Source organism: Schistocerca americana, chromosome 1 (assembly GCF_021461395.2).
Source record: "Schistocerca americana isolate TAMUIC-IGC-003095 chromosome 1, iqSchAmer2.1, whole genome shotgun sequence".
Classification (NCBI taxonomy): Eukaryota; Metazoa; Arthropoda; class Insecta; order Orthoptera; family Acrididae; genus Schistocerca; species Schistocerca americana.
This window is the reverse complement of record NC_060119.1, coordinates 903,511,265-903,537,620: the sequence shown is the minus strand read 5'-3', so window position 1 is coordinate 903,537,620 and position 26,356 is coordinate 903,511,265. Positions and strand designations below refer to the sequence as shown.

At 41.1% G+C, this 26,356-nt stretch overlaps 1 protein-coding gene across 2 annotated transcripts in view; it reads right to left on the bottom strand.

Moving 5' to 3' along the window:
• LOC124615086 (armadillo repeat-containing protein 5-like) overlaps positions 1-26,356 on the bottom strand; it is a 186,947-nt gene that overhangs the window by 40,068 nt on the left and 120,523 nt on the right. For both annotated transcript variants that reach the window (XM_047143000.1, XM_047142999.1), the window contains exon 10: positions 23,277-23,490. In XM_047143000.1, coding sequence (XP_046998956.1) covers positions 23,277-23,490 — 214 coding nt within the window. The remainder of the gene's footprint in view (positions 1-23,276; positions 23,491-26,356) is intronic.

Here is a 26,356-nt window from a genome sequence, read left to right as displayed (position 1 = left end):
TGGTTGGTCCTTTGGTTATTCTGTCCATGGAGGCAGTGCTCAAATCTCTCCTTGAGCAGCAGCCGGCTCTTACGGGTGCTATCAGGAACTTGCAGGCCACACTGTCTATGCAGCCCTTCACCATAAATGCAAGCATGTCATTGCAGTACATGTAGAGTTCTATCATTATCATAAACAATTCCTCCAGTATTAACAGGCTTGGACGGCCAAACTCCACGACCTCAGTCGCAAATGTCACTTTGTTACAAATGTTCATCATGATTTCTGTGCTGATTCTATAGTCTGTGGCGCCAGCATCAGGTTGGCTCCTGTAGGTGCATCAACTCATACTACAGTGCAAGAATTCACGCACTACAGAGGAAGAATCCATCTTTGACTGGAGTGTTACATACTGCTCAATCTTTTGAGGTATCTTGTGCTGCTGGTGATCAGATCGAGGCTTGGTGTGACATCACCTGGTGGTTCCTGATCCTGGTTGTTGGGCTGTCAGTCAGTTCTCGGGGTAAGGACAACATGGCAGCCATACCAACACAACCCACATGTTGCATTAGACAGCACTATGTCAAATAACAAAACAACCACAGCAATGGCTGCACTCTGCACTCCCATCTTATGCATAATGTTTTGTGCAACATGAGAGGGATGTGTACCCTAAGTGCTAGGTGACTTGTAACATCAGTAGGAAAAAAGAACATATAATGGCTGTGCGTCATTCCCAGACCTTTCCTGCAGATATGGACATGGATATTAATTGTGTGTCTAAGCACACGGAAGTGAACATCACACTCATCGCCAGTTTTATCGTACTGTAAGACACAAGCAACAGCACAACCACAGTGAACTGAAATTTATTCTTCTTCCACACACACACATTGAAATAACAGTTGAGAACCTAGACACAAACATAAAAACTATCCATGTACTGGTACAAGCAGTAGCTGATGAGAAGTGTGAACACAATATGAGGGTGAGTGCATGCTGCACTAATCCTATAAAGAGGATAGCTCCACTAGACAGTGTTTATGCTGATCTGAGATCTCTGGCATTGTCTCCAGTTACTCGACATTTCGTGATTTACAAGAAGCAGTATATTCCATTCTTGGGCAATTTATGGCTCCCACTATGTATAAATCTATGGTTCGTTTGTTGGTGGATGAATCTGGAACCACAAATTTGTTCAGTCTGTATGCTTTCAATGCTCTTGGTTTTTCCATCTCAAATACAGTGCACACTGTTTCTGACCAGGTTCCTTACCAGCAGTTAGATTCTCTGTATTCTGAGTTCTGGTCTCTTTTCTCAGATGGGTTACATTGTGCCACTAATTTTGCAGCCCACATTATTCTGAAACATACAGTGCAGCCCCGTTTTTCCCATGCGTTCCCTATTCCTGAGGATTTGAGTTCTTAAGTGAAATCACAATTGGAGAGGCTGCATTGTTGGGGGGGTCATACAGCCTACCCCTCTCATCACTGTTAAAAAACCAACTGAGTAGCTTCACGTTTGTGGTGACGTTAATCTATCATTGACACCTACCCTTTGCCCCATTCCAATAGTTATTGGCTAAACTTGCCAGGGGCCAGTTTTTCTTCAAAATTGATTTACCTGGCGCCTATTTATAGGTTCCATTGGATCAGGATTCTAAATAAGTCCTTGTGGTTAACGTGCCCTTTGGGTTGTACCAATATCAAAGCCTCGAATTCGGTATGGCTAGCACTCCATTCTGGGGCACATCAACTATCTCAATGACATGATCATGATGGGTTCATCTGCAGAAGAGCATTTACATAACTTACACACCATTTTCACAGTCTCACATACTGAAGAGTTGAAATATAACATACCTAAGTCACACTTTTTTCAGTCATCCATTATGTATTTGCCATTTGAGATTTCAAGGGATGGTGTTAACCCTTTATATCGTCATGTTGCCTTGGTCACAGCTCTACCTTCTCATACAAATCTCAATCAATGTATGTCGTGTGACTAGGGCCTCCCATCGGGTAGACCGTTCGCCGGGTGCAAGTCTTTCGATTTGATGCCACTTCAGCGACTTGCGCATCGATGGGGATGAAATGATGGTGATTAGGACAACACAACACCCAGTCCCTGAGTGGAGAAAATCTCCGACACAGCCGGGAATTGAACCCAGACCCTTAGGATTGACATTCTGTCACGCTGGCCACTCAGCTACCGGGGGCAGACTTTTTAGGTAAAATTGCTTGCTATTACTGATTTATTCCATGTGTGGTCATGTTGACCCATCCCCTCCATGACATGCTCCACAAGAAGGACACCAGCAGCCATTTTCACCCATCAGTGTGAGGATTGTTCCACAAGTCCGATAGCTTATGTATCAAAAACTCTCAACTCCACTCAGCAACATTACTCCTAAGTTGAAAAGGAAGCACTTGCTATTATCTACAACCCCAAAAAAGTTACATGTGCTCTTATACAGGTCTAAGTTCCAACTCATTATTGACCACAAGCCCTTGGTTTCGTTGCTTAATCCTTCTGCTTGTTTGCTCAACAAAGCAGCATATCACCTGCAGCAATGGGCCTTGCTTCTGTCTTGCTACAACTATGAAATATATTTTCGGCCTACCACACAGTGTGTCAATGCTGATGCGCTGTCTTGGCTTCTGATGGGGCCACATCCTACTTTTGATCAGGATGAATTCCTTTGTTTTCACTTAGACGTTGAAGAACAACATACAGTGGAAGGTTTTCCTATTACAGGCTTACAGATTGCAACTGCTGTTATTTTCAATCTGGTTTTGCATCATTTTGTTCACCTCATTCAGCATGCTTGGCTGGATAGGCCTCCGGGCAGTGCTTTCGATCCCTTGTGTAACTATTTTGCCCTCTATCACCACCTTTCGGTTTTTGATGGTGTTGTTCTCTTAACTGTGGATGGGCTGTCACCTATGATTGTGATCCAGGTCGCCAAACAATGGGATGTGCTTCGGCTCTTACATCTGAGACACTGGAGGTCCTCGTGTACCATGTTATTGGGCTGTTGGCATGTGTTTTGGCCTGGCACTGACAGTGATGTTGTACATCTTGTCGTAGCCTGCTCTCAGTGTGCTACCCAACAAATCGTGCCCGCAGCGTTTGTAAGAATGTGTCCATGTTGAGTTTGTCGGACCCTTTCTAGATTGTTATCCACTGTACTTTGACATCAGCTGTGTCTATGATTCAGGCCCTCTCCAAATTTTTTTCTACTGAAGGACTGCTTTATACACATTCATGGATAATGGTCCACAGTTGGTGTCTCGGGCCTTCCATGATTTCTCCAACCATCAGTGCATTCACATATTACTGCTCCTCCTATTCACCCTACCACAAAGTCTAATGGTGAAGCGGAACATCTCATCAACACATTCAAGGTTCAAATGAAGAAGTATGTTGCAGACTCTTCCACAGGCAATGCCTTGACACACTTTTTAAGTTCTTAAGTTCCAACAGGTTTACACCAGTGGGGGTCAGAGTGATGCTCAATGGCCACCAGCCATGCACCCTCCTACGTTTGCTCATGCTACCCCACCAAGGTTGTTGGTACAGCCTTTGTCACATTTCAGTCATGGCTCTGCTGTTTGGGCTCGGCGGTTTGGCAGCCAATCAAAGTGGATTCCAGTCACGGTCCACAATTCCAAGGCAGCTGCCTCCGTATAAGTGCACACCAATGATGGACTGACAGTGCACTACCATGACCAGCTGCAATCTTGTGCCACCACAAGAGCCACTGGTCTACCACTGCTTCCTCCTCCCTTAGCACCTTTCCTGGCCTTGCAAGGAGTCCCTGCTGTGGGGATGACCCCCCTTGTGGATATAGCCGACTCCTTCCTCTCCTCTGCAGTCCAGCGACCTCGCACAAGCTGCTGGGTCTTCTTGTGATGCTTCGTTGCCACTGGCAATTCTTCCACTGGCTGGGCTGGTGCCGTCAGGTCCTTCAACACCTGCATTCCCAGTGTCCCCTAATGAGCAGCAGGTGCAGTCCCATCACATAAAGGGACTGTATGTCAAGATGTTATCGGTGCCCTTGTTACCAGTCCTGTCTTTTGGTACTCTGTGGGGGAGTGGCTGTCATGCTTGTCCATGGCCACATCACTTCTGCCCCTACATACTAGTTTCAGCCAGAATCTCCTTCCAATGCTGCCATCATCACACGCAATGTTCGCTGCTGAGGTCATGGATGTTTGAACAGTTGCCCCAGAGCCTGCATCAGTGGAGCATCCTTTCCCCAATGAGGCAGGGACACTATAGCCTTGTAAATAATACTTGGATATGTGCTATGGCACCAGGCCACTGACGTGCTATGCCTTAAATATTCTGCCAACAGCACAGCATCTCTCCTCTTTATTTATGCAGTGCAGCAGGCACTCATCCCCAAATAGTGTTCGCACTTATTGTCAGCAGCTGCTTGTATCAGTACCTGGATTGTTTCTATGACAAGTCTTATGTTCTCAACTGTTGTTGGAAGAAGAATAAACTTTTGTTCCTTGTGTCTGTGTTGTTGTGACTTACAGTACACTACAAAAAATATTAGGTATTAGGAATAGTACAGTGTCTTATACATATTTCTGAGTGATAGAAGGCATTTTTCATGTGGGTTTTTATGAGTTGGCAGTGATTTTCTTGTGTATTTTAAGGGTGATTTAGTGAACCATGGTAACTTCAGAAGTGTTTTGATGAACTGAGGATTAATTATTGTTTTGCAATATCTTATACGTTTAGTGCAGCTTCATAGGGCACTGTTTGTTGTGCAGGCACTTGTTACCATTTGTTGTTGTGCCTGTCATGTGCCTGCCTAGTAGACAAGAGAACGTGCAAACCTGATTATCTCTTGGACTAGCAAGTGACGCACAGGTTTGGTGACTAAAATGGCTGTTGTTTTTTATCTTTCGCTAGAATCCATAGAAGTGGCTGTTAAGGGAGCTGCAGGAGCACCAATAAGAGACTTAGATTGTTAAGCTATAGGGCCAGACACCAAAGAAGATAACAATGATGAATATGCTAGCAACAACAGTGACAACCTCAACGTAGTGCTATGATAATGTGCACTGAAAATAAGAAGTCCTTGAAGTGTAGAAATCACACCAAAATCAATAGTGCATCATAGTATAAACAAAGAAATAGAGCATCAAAATCTGAGAAAAAAATTGCATGTGCCACCAAAATTATGTGACTATTGCTTTTGTTCAATCTTTTTACTGTACTTTGCCTCAATTACATGTGCTGATGAACACACAGTAACTCATGCAATTGGTACTGAAATAATGCCTTGTTTTTTCTTTAACAATTCTGTTTTCTGTGTCATTTGCATATATGTATTGATCTTGTTGCCATAGATACACAGATGATTACTGTTTATTTAAGATAAAATATTGTGCTGCAGAGGGATCTCTAAGTTAGGAATACATTATATTTTGGTTATATGTTATCATTGTTTATCTTTTTTTTTTTTTTTTTTCATTTCAGTTGCAAACTGACTGCTTACCAGTAAATGGTTAGCTGTACTTCTTTTACTTGTCTTGTGACAGCCAGAGCGAGAGCACCAGCAGCAGCGAGTACTGTTTGTATAAAGCGTTTATTTTGCATTTTGTTTACGACCTTCCACTAAGGAAGGGATTCTATTTGTGTTTATCTGCTCTGCATAGTAACTAACAGTTCTTGATAAAACTTTACGTAGTTTTCGTGTTAGATTTCTTAGTGTTTTCTTGATCGTTTAGAACAGAAAGCGCCCTAAAACCGTCTTTTGTTTGTTTCGCGACCGTTAGCCACTAGTCACTTGAATCAGCAGTTTTCTTGTGACAGCCAGAGCGAGAGCACCAGCAGCAGCGAGTACTGTTTGTATAAAGCGTTTTTGTACTTATTTGCTGCGCTTAGCTTTTAAATAGTTTTTCTGGGAAAACCTAGCGTAGTTTTCGCGTCTCGTATTTCAGTGAGTGTTTCTTGATTATCAGAGTAGCTCATCAGAAGATTATCTTGGGAATTTGTCACCGTATAGAGTAGGGTAAACATAGTCATGTGTAGGGACTGTGGTTGTTGTGAGCGGACGCAAGGAGAATTGGCCACTCTTCGGGGGCAGGTGGAGGCTTTGTCTGTTAGGCTCATCGAGCTCGAGGCGCAGGCGTCGGCTCGTAGTGGCGTTGGGGCAACTGTGGTGAGACCTATGCCTACTTCGGTGGCCTTGGAATCACATGGAACCCCTGATGTCGCTGCGTCTTCCGGCAGTGAGCATCTTACCGGTCAGCCATCACTCCAGGGTGAATGGCGGACAGTGGTGGGCTCGCGCGTGCCTGGCCGAAAGGCGAAGGTGGGATCTGGCCGCGTGGCAGCTGCCTTACCCCTTTCCAACAGGTACGGGGTGCTTCCTAGTGGTGATGACATCGTTTCCGAGCCACCACAGGATGCCTCGCCTGTTGGGCCAGTGGCCGATTCTCCGGCAAGGTCCCGACAGTCACAGAGGGCGGGCCTATTAGTTATAGGGAGCTCCAACGTTAGGCGGGTTATGGAGCCCCTCAGGAAAATAGCGGGTAGGTCGGGGAAGAATGCCAGTGTGCACTCGGTGTGCTTGCCGGGGGGTCTCGTCCGTAATGTGGAGGAGGCCCTTGCGGCAGCTATTGAACGCACTGGGTGTGACCGGCTGCAGATAGTAGCACATGTCGGAACGAATGACGCCTGCCGCTTGGGTTCTGAGGCCATCCTTGGTTCCTTCTGGCAGCTGGCTGATTTGGTGAAGACAACCAGCATCGCACGCGGAGTGCAAGCTGAGCTTAATATCTGCAGCATAGTGCCCAGAGTCGATCGCGGTCCTCTGGTTTGGAGCCGTGTGGAGGGTCTAAACCAGAGGCTCACACGACTCTGCGACTATAATGGTTGCAAATTCATCGACCTCCGTTATTGGGTGGAGAACTGTAGGGCCCCCCTAGACAGGTCAGGCGTGCACTACACACCGGAAGCAGCTACTAGGGTAGCAGAGTACGTGTGGCGTGCACACGGGGGTTTTTTAGGTTAGAGGGACCCCCCCCTTGGGCAAAACGATAAAATACCTGACGGCTTACCAGAGAGGACATTATCATCGTTGATAAAGAACGTCCGTCCTCAGAGACCAAAAACAGGAAAAGTTAACGTAATATTGGTAAACTGCAGGAGTATCCAGGGCAAGGTTCCTGAATTAGTATCTCTTATTGAAGGAAATAGTGCGCATATAGTATTAGGAACGGAAAGTTGGTTAAAACCGGAAGTGAACAGTAACGAAATCCTAGACACAGAATGGAATATATACCGCAAGGATAGGATAAACGCCAATGGTGGAGGAGTATTTATAGCAGTAAAGAATTCAATAATATCCAGTGAAGTTATTAGCGAATGCGAATGTGAAATAATCTGGGTTAAGTTAAGTATCAAAGGTGGGTCAGATATGATAGTCGGATGCTTCTATAGACCACCTGCATCAGCAACCGTAGTAGTTGAGCGCCTCAGAGAGAACCTGCAGAACGTCATGAAGAAGTTTCGTGATCATACTATTGTAACAGGGGGAGACTTCAATCTACCAGGTATAGAATGGGATAGTCACACAATCAGAACTGGAGCCAGGGACAGAGACTCTTGTGACATTATCCTGACTGCCTTGTCCGAGAATTACTTCGAGCAGATAGTTAGAGAACCAACTCGTGAAGCTAACGTTTTAGACCTCATAGCAACAAATAGACCGGAACTTTTCGACTCCGTGAATGTAGAAGAGGGTATCAGTGATCATAAGTCAGTGGTTGCATCAATGACTACAAGTGTAATAAGAAATGCCAAGAAAGGAAGGAAAATATATTTGCTTAACAAGAGTGATAGGGCACAAATCGCAGAATATCTGAGTGACCACCATCAAACGTTCGTTTCTGAGGAAGAGGATGTGGAACAAAAATGGAAAAAATTCAGGAACATCGTCCAGTACGCCTTAGATAAGTTCGTACCGACTAAGGCCCAAAGCGAGGGGAAAGATCCACCGTGGTATAACAATCTTGTACGAAAGGTACTACGGAAACAAAGAAAGCTTCATCATAGGTTGAAGAGTAGTCGAATCATAGCTGATAAGGAAAAGCTGAACGAAGCGAAAAAGAGCGTAAAGAGAGCAATGAGAGAAGCATTCAACGAATTCAAACATAAAACATTGGCAAACAATCTAAACAAGAACCCTAAAAAGTTTTGGTCATATGTAAAATCGGTAAGCGGATCTAAATCCCCTATTCAGTCACTCGTTGACCACGATGGCACCGAAACAGAGGACGACCGAAGAAAGGCAGAAATACTGAATTCAGTGTTCCGAAACTGTTTCACTGCGGAAAATCGTAACACGGTCCCTGACTTCAGCCGTCGCACGGACGCCAAAATGGAAAATATTGAAATAAACGATATCGGAATTGAAAAACAACTGCTATCACTTAGTAGCGGAAAAGCATCCGGACCAGACGAGATACCCTTAAGATTCTACAGTGATTATGCTAAAGAACTTGCCCCCTTTCTATCAGCAATTTATCGTAGATCGCTGGAAGAACGTAAAGTACCTAGTGACTGGAAGAAAGCGCAGGTCGTTCCCATTTTCAAGAAGGGTCATAAATCAGATGCGAATAATTATAGGCCTATTTCGCTTACGTCAATCTGTTGTAGAATAATGGAACATGTTTTGTGTTCTCGTATTATGACGTTCTTAGATAATACAAATCTCCTTCATCATAACCAACATGGATTCCGCAAACAGAGATCATGTGAAACTCAGCTCGCCCTATTTGCCCAAGAAATTCACAGTGCCGTAGACACTGGCGAACAGATTGATGCCGTATTCCTGGACTTCAGGAAGGCATTTGATACGGTTCCGCACTTACGTTTAGTGAAAAAAATACGAGCTTACGGAATATCGGACCAGGTTTGTGATTGGATTCAGGATTTCCTAGAAGAAAGAACACAACATGTCATTCTTAACGGTTCAAAATCTGCAGATGTAGAGGTAATTTCGGGAGTACCGCAGGGAAGCGTGATAGGACCTTTATTGTTTACAATATACATAAATGACTTAGTTGACAACATCGGTAGCTCCGTGAGGCTATTTGCAGATGACACGGTTGTCTACAAGAAAGTAGCAACATCAGAAGACTCGTACGTACTCCAGGAGGACCTGCAGAGGATTAATGCATGGTGCGACAGCTGGCAGCTTTCCCTAAACGTAGATAAATGTAATATAATGCGCATACATAGGGGCAGAAATCCATTCCAGTACGATTATGCCATAGGTGGTAAATCATTGGAAGCGGTAACGACCGTAAAATACTTAGGAGTTACTATCCGGAGCGATCTGAAGTGGAATGATCACATAAAACAAATAGTGGGAAAAGCAGGCGCCAGGTTGAGATTCATAGGAAGAATTCTAAGAAAATGTGACTCATCGACGAAAGAAGTAGCTTACAAAACGCTTGTTCATCCGATTCTTGAGTATTGCTCATCAGTATGGGACCCTTACCAGGTTGGATTAATAAAAGAGATAGACATGATCCAGCGAAAAGCAGCGCGATGCGTCATGGGGACATTTAGTCAGCGCGAGAGCGTTACGGAGATGCTGAACAAGCTCCAGTGGCGGACACTTCAAGAAAGGTGTTACGCAATACGGAGAGGTTTATTATCGAAATTACGAGAGAGCACATTCCGGGAAGAGATGGGCAACATATTACTACCGCCCACATATATCTCGCGTAATGATCACAACGAAAAGATCCGAGAAATTAGAGCAAATACGGAGACTTACAAGCAGTCGTTCTTCCCACGCACAATTCGTGAATGGAACAGGGAAGGGGGGATCAGATAGTGGTACAATAAGTACCCTCCGCCACACACCGTAAGGTGGCTCGCGGAGTATAGATGTAGATAGATGTAGATGTTTTGTTGTGGGGTGAGTTGGTCTGAGTATCACTGTGTTTCATGGAGTTGCTGGTGGGGCAACTATCACTGCACAGGCCTCTGAGCACCAAGTGAAATTGCATACACTAGTGTACCTGTCACTTTGATAGTAGGGGGAATGTCCATTCATAACAAGTTTGACACTTCCTAGATAGTGAAAGCAGGGATATGGCTTTCTGTTAAAACTGCGGACAACAGTGTCTGTCCAGTGTTTTGCCAAAATGCATGCCTGTCAAAGTACCAGATCAGGAGGAGGCCAACGACCACTGGAAACACATGGTCTGGGTTTCTGTGCACAAAGAGAATAAATGTGCCCACCCAATGGACAATTTCATACTTCAGTCATATCAACAAGTACATGATGCAATGAGAGATATGCATATCAAATTAAAGCTGTCTTCAAGACAAAACAAATCATTCCATACTGAACCTTGTAGCATATAATTAGTTGAGACAGCATGATGAAAAGGAACCTCTTATTGCAAATGTACAAAACATAACATTTAGTGTATCAACTTCACAGAGCAGAATTATGTCTCAAAAGAAAAATAATTCAGTCTAGAACAATAGTTTAATAGAAAAAACTGATGATTTTTATTTAGATGTTATTAATATGGTTTTTATATGTTGTACACAATTTTCATAAAAGTATCATCAATGCAAATTACAAGTCAGAAAACCATTACAGCATGAGAAACTAGATATCAAGATGAGTCAATTGAGGTGCTTCAAAGATTCTGGCACCTCAAACAGTTGGCATCAAGCCATATCAAAACTGTGACTGTCTAAAATAGCACCAAAAAAAGTACCAAAAAATTGCACTTGCTCCCAATAATACCCACCTCATACAAGTTGTTGATCTACTCTTTCTTAGCATTTGAGAATGTAATAACTTTGAACTAATTTTCAGCAAGCTGTGTGTGTGTGTGTGTGTGTGTGTGTGTGTGTGTGTGTGTAACATAGCAAGATGAGCACTGAGAAGACACATAATATCCTAAATGCAAAATACAAGTAGGAAACCCACTACAGCACGAGAAAGTAGATCTCAAGATGAGTCAATGGAGGTGCCACAATCTATGGAGTACCTCAATCTAACTTGAAAAATTGGCATTGAACTATATCAAGACTGTGACTATCTAAAATAGCATCACAAAAGTAGTTGTTGCAGATTAGTTAGTATAGAGCACTCAGGGTTACCATTTGCTGGACACAGTTGTAGTCAGTAATCTGCTAGTGAGTGTTGTGGTTAATTTTTTCTAGCCAGCATGTTTGGAGATGAGAGGTTGTAGCGATGCAAGGGGCACCAAATTAGTCGTAGTGAATGTTGTGGTTAATCTTTTTCTAGCCAGCATGTTCGGAGATGAGAGGTTGTAGCGATGCAAGGGGCACCAAATTAGTCGTAAAAGTCAGTAAATCACTCAACGGACAGTATTTTTCAGTATAGGTATTTCGTTCATTCCAAGTGTCGATTCATGACATCATCGTCCAGACACGAGTTCACTGTAATCTGAATCGGTTTTAGCAAACTAATAGTTTCTCTCAGGCGATAAATTTTATTGATTATGAAACACAAGTTCTTGAAGTTTATTCACGATCGGAAATGTTTGATTAGTAATTGCATGCCATAATTTATCTGTTTAATATAAAGGTGTTTTGATTTTTGTATGCATGAAGAAAGTGTGAATTTATGTGTGGCTTTTACTCTGAGACAAGTTATCATTTGGAGCGCGAAAGTGCATGTATACAGTTGTTGACCTGTGTGGTGAATTTTATTTTTATGATTTTAACTCGGATGGAGACAAATCCAGTTCCAGTTAGACTTTACATAAGATCACATTATTACAAAAGAGTCGTCTAGCCCATTAGGGAAAACAAACTTGCAAGCTCGATTTGATATACGTTACACACCAGTGCGTGATCGAGCTGTCCTGTAAATCGCATACAATAGACTTAATGCACTAAGTTGGAAGTTAATTTTGAGACAAGTACTGATTTTGACAAAAATGAACCGAAAGTTTATTTAAAATATCAAGGTTCAGTTTTAATTGAGATGCGTATCACCGTGTTGATTACGTTGCCTAGCAACACTTTAATGCAGCTTAATTAATTTATCAGTGACATTACACACACAAAATGTTACATTTGAGAGCATGAGAGTGTTTTTCTTTCCATAAATTCCAATAAACCAGCAGTTTCAAATGTTAAATCATCAACTGTTGCGTAACTTCACTGTATCACTATGGAACTTGTTATATCGTGTCTCTTCGTTAAGAGATCTCAAGAAGCCGGGACAAACAAGATGAAGACTAAAAGATGAGGCATCGGTAAAAGCTGTAACACCCACACAGGTGGGTGTGGAGCAATTCTGCTAGGCTGTGGGTCTTACAAATATTCTAGCTGAGGATGGATTTAGAAAAATCCTGACAGTCAATGGACTTGGTTAAATTCTAGATTGTGGGTACTTTAATATTTTGCAGATAGTGGTGGTCCATTAAATAATTTTAAGTTCAGACTCTGATTATCTGATGACAAGTAGGAGTGTGACAGTGTACTGAACATTCCAGTATCAATTAATTACTTGTATGGTCATGTGACTAGGGCCTCCCGTCAGGTAGACCATTCGTCGGGTGCAAGTCTTTCAATTTGACGCCACTTCAGCGACTTGTGCGTCAATGGGGATGAAATGATGATAATTAGGACAACACAATCCCCACTGCCTGAGTGGAGAAAATCTCAGACCCAGCTGGGAACCAAACCCAGACCATTAGCATTGATGTCGCACTGACCACTCACCTACCGGGAGCAGACAATTAATTACTTGTGCAACTCATACTGTTAGTTAGTTAGTTAGTTAGTTAGTTAGTTAGTTAGTTTCATCAGTGAGTTAGCAATTTCTACCCCATCACATTTCACACATTACAAAAATAGAAATTCATTTGTGGAATAGAAGAACTTTTCAAAAAGAATTTTTTTCATTTTGTTATTAAATTTAACTTTGCTGTCTATCAAACATGTTATATCAGTGGTTAAGTGATAAAAAGTTTTGATGGCACACTGTACACCCCATTTTTGTGCTAATGACAACCTTAATGTGGAGTGTTGAATATCATTTTTTTTTCTGGTATTGTAGTTATGTACATAGCTGTTCCTTCTGAACTACAGGGGATTACTTAGAACAAACTTCATGAGGGAATAAATATACTTTTCTCAAACGGATGTCTATAAAAGGGTCGTGAGGGTGAACCACATGTTATTCTTATAATACATATTTGAACAATGAATACTTTCTTTTCTTAAAGATCTTAAAAATTCTATTTCATAAGACATTTGTGAATAAAAATACACAAAGTATCAACTGATTTTTCTCGCCCCAAGATTTTCAATGATTTGCAGTTCAAATGTGGCTGAATTAAGCTGTTTTAAAGTTCCAAAATGCGTTTTTTGCAGTTTAAATTTTCATCAATACAGGTGCACAAAAATTTTGAAGTTTCCACCCTAGTTACTATTTCGTCATCATGTATGTGTTACATTTATTATTTGTGTAGTATCTCTAGACGTGCAGAACTGAATAAAGGGTGGAGAAAAATTGTGTCTTGAAATTTTAACCCTGGATAGCTAATGCCAGTAGGAATCAAAACTGATAATGTTGTGTAGGTCGACAACGTACCATTTTTAAACTAGAGAAACTTGGCACCACGCACTCCGATTGGCCGTGGGATTGCCCCGTTGCTGTTCATTAGTTGACGGACAGCACTATGGTTGTTGGTTCACACATACAAACATCCCTTGCCTCATCACTGCCCCAACGTCCAGAGCATCCGGAAACAGGGCAATCCCACGGCCAATTGGAGCGTTTGACACCAAGTTTCCGTAGTTTAAAAATTGTACGTTGTCGACCCACACAACATTAGTAATTTTGGTTCCTACTGGCATCAGCTATCCAGGGTTAAAATTTCATCACACAATTTTTCTCCACCATGTATATCATCTTCTTCTTCTTTTTTTTTAAAAAAAAAAAGAAAGAGTGAAACCGTTCACAATAAAAGACAATCAATCTTACTTTTAAGAACATTATTCATCATTTCTTCTGTGGGTGTATGTACATTTGTATTAGCTACAATCCTAGTGTCATCTCTAAAAGTAACTAATTCTGCTTGTTGTATACTAAATGGAGGCCATTTATGTACAGGGTGATTCACGAAGATAGGGGCTAATAAAAGATTTTGCCAGAAATTTAGAAACTTTGCTAATATGAAGCCATCGCAAAACTGTATGAGCTTAAAGTAAAGCACAATTTCCATGGCAAATCTAATAAAACATGTCCCAGACATGTATCAGCAGTAGTTTTGCAGAACATCCAGAGAAGCAATAGACAAAATTAGGAACAATACTGAAACAAGAAACAAAATCTGTTCATACAAGTGCAGCTAAATGCACTGAACTCGGTGGAGACATTTTTGAACATTTATTGTGAATGGATTGTGAAATTGTATGTACACTGTACAATTTCCTTAACAATGAGCTTTGTTTTCTCCAGTTTAACAAGAATTCACGTGTGCTATGGTATTAATAAAAGCAGGTTATCTGACACATTCGTTCAGTCTCAGTTAACATTATTACCATCACTGTTTCAAAATTAAATTCTCTACAACTTCCATTGAAAACTTTGTAAATTGTCTTGATTTTTTTTAAAAAAAAAAAAAGAATTGGGCCAAGTAGTTAATAAATTAAAACTTTTACGAAATTACGTCTTTGCTTCTTTGGATGTTCTGGAAAACTACCACAGATACACGTCTGGGACGTGTTTTATTACAGTCACCAGATCAATAACAACAAAATAAATGGAAATTGTGCTTTACTTTAACCTCTTACAGTTTTGTGATGGCTTCATATTAGCGAAGTTGCTAAATTTCAGGCAAAATCTTTTATTTGCCATAGCTCCATAACTAAACATTGGTGGACCTATATCTTCGTGAATCATCCTGTATATGAGGAACAACAGTGGATCTAAGATTGAGTATTGGGGAACCCCATAAATGATTTTTTCCCAGTCAAAGGCATCTCTCCTGATTAAGACGGTTGAATTACAAAGTAAAACTTCCTTCATTCCATTAGTTAGACATGTCATAATCCGTTTGTTGGCCATACCATCTATTTCATAAAATCTCAGTTTATCTGTGAGAATATTGTGATTCACACAGTCAAATACCTTAGATAGGTCACAGAAAATACAAACTGGTGCTATTTTGTTATTTGACACTTGTAAATTCTGATGAGTGAATGTGTAAATGGCCTTATCAGTTGAGCAATTCTTCTTAAATCCAAACTCCAAACTGTGATTTACTGAGGATATTGTTGTTACTCAGGTGGACTACTATTTTAGAACACATCACAAAAATTTTGGAAAATGGTCTCAGTAGTTAAATATGCTGTTAATTATTGACATTTCCCCTACCACCTTTCTTATAGAGAGGTTTAATAATGGCATTTCAATCTCTCTGGAAAAATGTCCTGTGTTGTTTACACATTACATATTACAGAAAAGACAGAGATTATGATATGGGAGCAAATTTTTAATATACTGTTGGAAACATCAAATAAACAAAAGCTTTTATTTCAAACAATATATAATTTTCTTAATTTCAGAAAGAGAACTGAGTAAGATATCCGTTTGATTCAGTTTCATGAGATTTGTTTTTTCAATATACTGCTTTTAATTTTTCTCTTAACTGCTTCTCTCCATATTTTCTAAACATTTAAGAAATTATTATTAAATATGCCTGCTACCTGTTACTGATCATTTACAACCCTTCCATTTCAATCAATAGTGATGTTATCCTCCACCTGCTGTCTTGTCTCTCATTTCACTTCCTTCCGCAAAGGCTTACGTCTGTTGTCAGAATTACATAATGTACACATTCCATGATTTTTTAATAATTTTCTTAATAAGTCTGAGTAGTTTGTGCTGGATCTTTACTTCTCGCTGCCAACTGAAATATTTCGCTTTTCTACTCACAAGAGGCTTTCATGCCTCTAGTGATTCTTCTTCTTCTTCTTCTTTACATTGATGTTTAATGTCCTTTCTGATTAGTTTATGAGGAAGACATTTTCAAGTAATTATATGAATTTGTCATGGAATAGATTAAATTTTATGTCAGCATTTAGTTCATCATAAATTTCATCCCAGATCATCTCTTGGCCTGGTGTCATTAATTATTCCGATTTCCACAGAGGAGTATCTGTGCTTTTAGCAACAATCTTCTTTACCCTAACTAACTGTGCATTATGATCAGAGAGGGCTTGTTACTGAGTACGCAGTTATTTTTCTGCTTTGAGCTTCATCTAAGAAAACATTATCAATTAGTGCCCTACTCTCTTCATCCACCCATGTTGGAAATTTAATTACTGATATCAATATGCTGTCGTATTTTGGAAATACAATACATTCAATGAACTTTGATACATTAATTCAGAAACAATTCCTGTCACTTTGTCTTTCTGATATGCATCACTGCTCAAAGATTTTATGAATTTACTAATTTTCCAGTGGGTATACAGTATAAACAAATACCTTCTCTGTGGGCATCCCAGACACCCAAAAACTTTAGAGCCAAATTCAAAAGAACTTAGAAGCGTCCAGCATGTACCATATTTACAAAATAATCAGTACGCATGGGACAGCATGCGAAATCTAATATGTTCCACACTGTCAAGCATAAAAATGGGATTTTCCAGTGCCTCAGATTCTATTGACCATAAAAAGGTAAGGTCAAATGTTTAGGATAGCCCTTGGGCTAGGGATTATTTGAATATCCAACAGAAGGATTGTCTTAGAGTCACTATCCATCAGTAAAGGGTCAAAGTATGAATATTACAAACTTCCTCCTGCTTCAGAAAATCGAGAATATAAGTTAGTCCTTTCTGAATTTGTTGTGGTTTACAGCAGACTTGATGGGACTTATGGAAGCAACATTAGTGCATGGGCAGTTAATCAGAAAACACCACAAGAATGCTTTTTTTACTATCTTTCCGTCGTCACCATTACACTAAAACCCAGCCGAGGATTCCAAGATGGTTATGCACAGCAAACAGCTGAAATTTTTATGATATATATTCCTAAGATTCTGATCTCAAGCAACCTTTATGATATACTTCTAAGATTCTGATCTGAAGCAACCTTGAAAATTTTCTTGATATCTTAATCCATCTCCAAGTTACAAAGGTTCAAAGTTACCCTAATTCTGCACATGAAATCCAGTAGTATGAGATGAAATATAAATAATTAACAATCACAACTTCTGCACGTGAAATCCAGTAGTATGAGGTGAAATCTAAGTAATTAATAACCACAGCAAATTGCTCAAATTTTAACAGTATATTCTCCAGGCATTTATCTAGAATACGAATGTGTGGTGCCTGTTCTTTTGGGTATGTCTGAAAGAAGAGACACCAAGCGAAATCTGCAGCTATTAAATATAATATGTAAATTGAAGGTGGATGAGAACAAAGGAAAAGGAAGCGAAGGGACTACTGATGTTAGCTGCTTTGGGCTTTACACGGATTCAGCAGCAACGAGTGAAAAACGTATGCCCAACTGGGATTCAGTCCCAGGATCTCCTGGTTACAGGGCAGTTGCATTAAGCACTGCAACACCCAGACACTTTGTTTATCACAAATGCATGGACTACATCAGCAAACCTCTCAGCAGGAATCTCAAAGTAGCGAGCATGGAGGACATGGATGAGGACTGCAGATAGGTGGCACTAGGTGGGAATGTAGGTCAGCCGAGAGGCATGCCAAGATAGTCCACTCAATGTCAGTAAACATTGTGTCCAGTTGACCCAGTGGTCAGCGCAAATGCCTAGTAAGCAGTAGTCCCATGTTCGAATCCCAATCTGACAGACATTTTCACTCATCACTACTGATTTCACATAAAGTCCCAATGCAGATGACATCAACAGTCTCATCTCTTGCCTTTCTTTTCCCCCACTCAACCATCAATTTACAAAATTTATGAAGAATAGCCATCTCTCCATTTTCAAAAACCTTTATCCGCTATTGAGAAACACCCCAAAAATTTGTTTTTTGGTTACCAAAACTCAGCCAGGGATTCTGAGACAGCTATTTATAGCAAATGGCTGTAGTTCTTATGATGTATTTCTAAAACATCGATCTCAAACCATCTTGAAAATTTTCTTCCTATCTTCATCTGGGTCCAAGATACGGATATTTAAAGTTATCCTATTTGTACGTACAAAATACTGGTGTGAGATGAAAACATAGTTTATAAAGTGACAAAGCATGGAGAAATATGCTGTAAAGTGTCTCCGTTATCATCTGGGAACCCCACATTGTACTGAAGCACATGCAAAAATATTTGCATATAAAATGCAGTCTGAGGTGTAAAATTAGTTTTGCATTATTTCAATTTATCTAAATTTTACTGGCCAATACATTTCTTTTTATATGAGTTGCATGCCCTGCTGCAGGGGGGAAAGAAGGGGACCATCAGAAAAATGCTCCTATACGAGCACAAAAAATTAAAATATGTTCCTGTTTATTTAAAAGACTGTGACTGAGAAGTGGGGTACCAGCTGCCCCATTCTACCTTCCTCAGCATCTTCACAAATTTTCCCAAAAATTTTCTAATGTACATACATTCACACTTTTTTATGGTGAGAAAGGCCAGTGGCAGTGGGAAAGAGACAGAAAAGTAATAAGTATTGGAAGATAGTAGACAGCGGTTGTGACATAGAAAGAGCGAAGGAGACAACGGCAGTGTGAGAGAAAGAAATGGACACAGTGGCAGTGGAACATATTTGATAGTGACAGAACAGTGTTGGGAATACAGTGAAAGAGACAGTGCCGTATAGGGGTTGGGGGGGGGGGGGGGGCGGAATGAAGAGAAAGTGGAACTGGGTGATAGCAAGTGACAATGAGAGATAGTGTATATGGCAATAAAAATGAGGAAGAGAGAAATTGTGACATTGAGAAGACACAACAGCAGGAGGAAGGAAGGATGAGATATTAGCAGTGAGAGAAAGCAAGAAGGAGACAGTGACAGTGAGAGGATATTGTGGTAGTAGGACAGAGTGCAGAGTGACGGGGATTGTGGCTATGACAAAAGTGAAAGTGACATAGAGACGCAAAGAGATAATGACAATGAGTTGAGCTGAATGAGTGAGTGAAGAAGGGCAACTGGGAGCGGATGGGTATGAGTGACTTACAATGATAGACTGCTGGGTGTGAGCAAGTTACAGCTATGTTGGAGTCTGAGATGTGTTATGTTAAAAAAAGTAGGAATATGTTCACAGGCAAAAAGTATTGGGAAAATTTTTAAAGGTGCGGAGGAAGGTAGAATGAGGCAGTTGGTACCCCACTTGTCAGTCAAAATCTTTTAAATACACAGGAACATATTCGCAATTCTTATGCTGTGTTGTTCTGACAATAATGTAAAATGACTCGTTCCGCATCACTATGATTTATTGTGCAAAATGATCCATGGAACATGAAACTAACGAAGCAGCTGACAATGTTATCCTCCTGTATATAACTTTGTTGTGGCCTGAATGAAGTCTCCCTCCCTTTTTAAACTTCCCCAACCTGTCCCTCTCTTCTCCCTGAGACAAGAATTATTAGTTCTCAATGCTATGATAGTGTTGTGATTTCTAAATGAATCTACTAGTAGTACTAAAAATTTCTCCTACTGGGCAAAGTACTAGCTATCAAATCTGTCTTATAATTTTATTGTTTTCTCTGGTTAATTTTTCTTTTGATATGATTAAATAATAAATCTGGTATTCAGATCTAGCGATCTGACGTAAGAAGACCTGTGAAAGGTGATGCATGGAATAAGACTGAACATAGTAGCTCATATTTCCACAGAGAAATTACTAACTAGTAGAGGCACTGTTTATTTTCTGAAAAGTCACAGACCATATCACCAATGTTTGCAGGTAATATGAATGGGGCCATTAGTTTGGTGTGGAAGTGAGTACATGGTTTCAGATGCGCTCTTGAAGTTGGACGGCATTAACTCATTCAGGATGAAATTTCATTGTTGATTAGGAATATTGTGATCTTTATATTACTGAACCTTGAATCAAACGACATATTCAAGAATGAACTAAAGAAGGTTAGTGCTGTTATTAACAATGCTGACAAATACACAGGAGTGAGAGAGGCTTATAAAGGAGAGGCAATGAGTGACAGTGTAAATGCCAATGATGAGAAATGTGTGCATGTGCAATAAGTAGAGTGGAGGAGGAGTATGAATGGAAATTAACAATACAGATGTCATTAATAGTGAAGGTGAGAGTGTGTGTGCTGTGGAGAAATGTACAGGTGAAAGTGACAATGAATGATGGATAGTTAACCCATCAATAAATGATATTTATAAAACAGTTATGGGCTCACTAAACAGAAGGTGAGAGTACAAACGAAAGTTTAACAAATACACATTAACGTTATATGATTAGTGAAGTTCTATGCCCACTGCATGAACTAAATGACAGCAGTAGGACACAGAACCAAAATTTAGTTCAGCATAAACACACAACTAATTAATCTGGGTAGTGCATCTGTGGTGGCAAAAATTTCCTTTCCTAGTATGCTGAAGGTCTGACTGAGACCTTCACAGATGGGCACTATCCTCCAAACCTAGGTATCAAACAGACTTTCTGCACGTAATCCACCCACTAACTCTGGGGTTGGGTTATTTGGGGGAGGAAACCAGACAGTGAGGTCATCAGTCTCATCGGATTAGGGAAGGACGGGGATGGAAGTCGGCCGTGCCCTTTCAAAGGAACCATCCCGGCATTTGCCTGGAGCGATTTAGGGAAATCATGAAAAACCTAAACCAGGATGGCCGGACGTGGGATTGAACTGTCGCCCTCCCGAGTGCGAGTCCCACTAACTCTGAGAACCAGCTGCAAAGTAGCACCGTATCACCCAATATCATCCCAGACTGAAACAACTTAATCATATCCTTTGCCAGGGCTTCAACAATCTATCATCCCATGTGGAAATGAGGAACATATGGTTCTGGTGCCCACCCAACCTCCAATCTACACTAGATTCTGATCTAACCCTACGCCACACCCACTCCCAAGTACAAGACCTGTCTGATTCACTCATGCAACATACCCTACTACACTTGGACCACACTCTTATCCAATATCTTCAGAGGTTGAGCCACCTGTGAAAGCAGCTATGTCACATGTCAGTTCTGTTGAAATTTCTGCACAGCATTTTATGTGAGCATGACTACCAACCAACTGTCCACTGAAATCAACAGCCATCGCCAAAATATGGCAAAGACCAGAGTTGAACACTCACAAGGGAACCTCCCCATTGCACCCCCCTCAGATTTAGTTATAAGTTGGCACAGTGGGCAGGCCTTGAAAAACTGAACACAGATCAATCGAGAAAATGGGAAGAAGTTGTGTGGAACTATGGAAAAAATAAGAAAAATATACAAACTGAGTAGTCCATGTGCAAGATAAGCAATATCAAGCAGAGTGTCAGCGCAGGAGCGCGGTGGTCCCGTGGTTAGCGTGAACAACTGCAGAACGAGATGTCCTTGGTTCAAGTCTTCCCTCGGTTGAAAATTTTACTTTATTTATTTTCGCAAAGTTATGATCTGTCAGTTCGTTCATTGACATCTCTGTTCACTGTAATAAGTTCAGTGTCTGTGTTTTGCGACCGCAACGCAAAACCGTCCGATTAGTAGACGAAAGTACGTTCCTCTCCAATGGGAACCGAAAACATTTGATCGCAAGGTCGTAGGTCAACCGATTCCTCCACAGGAAAACACGTCTGATATATTCTATACGACACTGGTGACGGCATGTGCGTCACATGACAAAAATATGTTGTCGACCCACCTAACTTGTACACTTGGCGAATGGGTAAAAAGATCTTCTACCTTGCCCAATTTAGGTTTTCTTGTGGATGTGAGAATAACTCCCAAAAAAGTGATGAAAACATAAGAGTTTGTCACATAAACTGCAACAAATGAATGCAACAGTTTCACAGTCACACAGTTTTCCCTGTGCTCTGTCAAAACATATGTTTTTAATGTTTTCTCATTTTTTCCGTGTGTAGACCGTCAAATCCTGCATATGTCCAAGCAAATCTGAACATGTCCTGGAATTTTCGAGAGCGAAGTTGATTGTGTGAGTGCCTGAACTTTGATAAATGACACACGTCAATTGCTAGAAAATAAAAAAGTTAAAGTTTTTACTCGAGGGAAGACTTGAACCGAGGTCCTCTCGTACCGTAGTTGTTTACGCTAACCACGAGACCACGGCGCTCCTCAGAACATATTGTCCTTCATGCGTCTTATGTTACACATCGACTACTCAATTTCCATATTTTGCTTATTTTTTTCATAGTTCGACAAAACTTCTTCCTGTTTTATCGATTGATCTGTGTTCAGTTTTTCAAGGCCTATCCACTGTGCCAACTTATAACTAAATCTGAGGGGGGTGCGATGGGGAGGTTCCCTTGTCAGTGCCAGAGCATGCTGCTAAGCACAATGTGCTCACCACCCCTTGCCATCTGAGTCCTTCCCCAGAGCACCAGTTCTCTGTGCTATGTGGATGGCAGTTATCCTAGCAACAAACTCTTAATTCCTGAAAACCTGATCTCAGCCTCAATCTCAACTTACCCCCTGCACCCACACCTTCTTCCCCATAGCCTCTCTTTCCTATGTTCTGCCATGGCCTACCAATCCACCCTCCTCCCCTGTGTGTCACATTCCTATCTGAACCATCTGCTTCCCCCCCCCCCCCCTCCTCCCTCCCTCTCTCTCTCTCTCTCTCTCTCTCTCTCTCTCTCTCTCTCTCAGCAGTCAGCCACCTTTCCACAGCCTTCCCTCCCATTCCATGACTCCTTTCTCCCCTCACTCACTTGACTTGACAATCATTCACCCCAGTTTACATGTCAAACAGCAATCCAGCTGGCACAATGTAGCTCTAAGGTGTGTGTGTGGGTGTGTGTGAGAGAGAGAGAGAGAGAGAGAGAGAGAGAGAGAGAGAGAGAGAGAGAGAGAGTGTGTGCGTGCGCACGCATAGCACAGAAGACACACAGAGAAGGGCATCTATAGAAATTTGTACAAGTGTATATATTAAAACAAATTTTCAATTTTTTAAATATCATTTTGTTTTCAATTGACTGTGGGTTATGCTATGTTACCTTTTATTTTATACTGAAGTTTATTTTTAAGTTGTGTAGTATAAAAGTGCTGTCTTTAGTATAAATTACTGACATTATGATGACAAAATATAACACTACACAGTGATACACGGAGGGTTTCTTTTTGTACTTACCGAAGAATCATTAACTGAGCGACTAAATTCAGTTAATGCTTCCTTGAAATGTCTCTTTTCAGCAGGATTGCTGATACTGAGTGAAAGGCAGAGAGCATGGAGGCTGTGGGGAGCATATTTCAAACATTTTTCCATATCTTGACTGTCCAAAATTGATAGAATAATATCCAGTGCATGGCATCCAAGTAACAACTTACGCAGCTTTGATGTATTCCTATTACAGAAGGAAAGAACATCAGTAACGAGTCTACATAAAAACTATGCTTAAGATAATTCTCATTTATTGTTTCATATCAGTTGTACATCTAGTACTACAATATGTGGTTCTGAATGGACAAGATGGGTAGCTGATGCAGCTACTTAGTTATACTTTATTTTAGTTCTGAGGGTAATCCACAGTGATCAAAATATGCAATATGATTAAAAATGTGCAACTGAGACGGAATGTTAAATGAGTATTATCTAAAATATCGATACAGTTCCTGAATCTCTCAAGACAATTGTGTCAGCTATAATGAAAAACTATGCCCATACACACAACAATACTGTGAACACTGTGCAGATTTCATATACTATCTTAAACACTGACAGCAACATCTAAAAACTTATAATCTAACTTAATAAATTGTAGTGGCTTATCCACAGTAATCCACTGACAATGTTCCTTCTCTTTCATTAAATTCTAATTTCCTTCTGAGCCAACGATATCTCTCCAGCTTTCTCAGTACAGCCTATTAGAGGTGTACTTTTTGGTGTACAGATAAACTGTTTATTATATTTTTCTGCATGACCCTTCGCTGACTATCTGATCCAATACTCTGCACCACATAAGACATGCCACATTTGCATGGAATAAGGTACACAAGCAACTTTCAATGATCTCAATCATTTTTAACATTACAAAAAAGATATTTTATTCTTCAGTGGGAAAGTTGTGGTAGAATTTAAATATGTTCAGTGTAAAGGAGACCACTCACTGATACGCAAAGCACTGAGTCATCAACAGGAACTCACAAAATAGAAAAGAAAACCTTTGACGATGGGTGGCTGGTGGCTTAGACAGAGACAAATAGTTTTCCAGCTAGGAATGCAGGAGGGAGGGGTGATAGGTGCATGAACTGGGCATATGATGCACGAGTGTCACAGCCAGGGGATGACAGAACGAAAGAGGTGAAAACTGTTGGGTTGAAGGTGTGGGGCAGAGGGTTGTCAGAGATCGATCCCAGGTTAATTACGGGAGCAATTTATGTGTTGCAAGGATCTACATAGCTCAGAGAAGCTTCTGGTGGAGGGAAAGATCCAGATGGCCCAAACTGTGAAGCAGCCATTGAAACCGAGCATGTTACGGTCAGCCACATGTTCTGCCATGAGGTGGTCCACTTTGTCCTTGGCACCAGTTTCATGGTGGCCATTCATCCTGGTGGACAGCTGGTTGGTAGTCATACTGACATAAAAAGCTGTGCAGTGTTTGCAGCAGAGTTGGTATGTGACATGGCTGCTTTCACAGGTGGCCCAGCCTCTAATGGGGCAAGATAAGCCTGTGACAGGACTGGAGCACGATGTGCTGGGTGGGAGGGTTGCACAGGTCTTGTACTAGGGTCTTCCACGGCGATATAATCCCTGTGGCAAGGGGACGGGAGTGGGAATGGCATAGGTATGGACAAGGATGGATCTTGAGTAGGATGGCTCTCATTTTATGGCATGGCAAAAGATGCAGTTGAGTTATCCAAGTCAAGGGTGACTTAGATGTTGAGTGGGCCACTCCTTTGTAGCTAATTCTTGGGTATCATGGGAGGATTGGTGGTGTATGTGAGGATCAATTCTATTTTAGGAATAGGTTTCGCTGGGTAGCACCTATCTGTGAAAGCCTTAGTGATACCTTCAGCATACTGCGCAAGATAATTCTCCTTGCTGCAGATACATCATCCACAGATGGCCAGGCTGTGTGGGAGGGATTTTTAATGTAGTAAGGATGGCAGCTGTCAAAGCACATGTAACTATTGGTAATTAGTGGGTTTAATGTGGACAGAGTTGTGGATAAAGCCATCATATGCATGGAGGTCAATGTTCGAGGAGGTGGTAGACTGGGTTGATGAGGACAAGGTGAAATGGATAGGAGAGAAGGTGTTGAGGTTGTGAAGGAATGAGAATAGGGTGTCTTGGCTCTGAGTCAGATCATAAAGTTATCATAGGTGAATGAGATCCAGACTAGGTGCTCGGAGTTTTGGGAGAACAAGAAAGTTTCCTCTAGATGATCCATAAACAAGGCTGGCATGTGGGTGCCCATGGCTGTGCCACATATTTGTTGGTATACCTTCCATTCAAAGGATAAGAACTTGTGTGTCAGGATATATTTGGTAAGGTGCATGAGGAATAACACTGTGGGTTAGGTATCCAAAGGACATTGGCAGAAGTAGTGTTTGATCACAGCAAGGCCATGGGCACGAAGGATGTTGGTGTACAAGGAGGTGGCATCAACATTGATGAGTAGGGGTCCAAGAGGTAAAGGGGAGGGGTTGGCAGAGAGTCTGTATAGGAAGTGGAAGTATTTGTCATGTGGAAGGCCAGGTGTCAAGCAACTGGTTGGAAGTGTTGGTCAACCAGAGCAAACATTCTTTCAGTGGGAGCAGAATAGCCAGCTACAATGGAGTGGCCAGGATTTTTGGGTTTTTTGGAAGCATGTATAAGCGTGCGCGTCCTCCAGCTCAAGAAAGGATATAATCTGAAAGCTAACAAATTCTCTTTCTCTTTTGTGTGTGCATATCGATGACTCAACATTTCTGCTTTTCGGTGAATGATCTCCTATACCCATACAGTATTTATATTTTATCCTTGTAATATTAAAGACAATCTAGGGCTCCTAGACAGTGGCGACATGTCTTACATAGGAAGGATACACAGTTAGAACTTCAAGGAGACATGAAGGAATATCAACAAGTTCCTAACTAAAACAATCAGCAAATCAGCTATTGACAACCCCTGTCTCAAGTATGACAGAAAATGAAACACAATGAGCCCACTATTGTGGAGCAAATGCTAAGTTTCTGGACAATATCATTCAGCAGTCTAACAAAATAAAG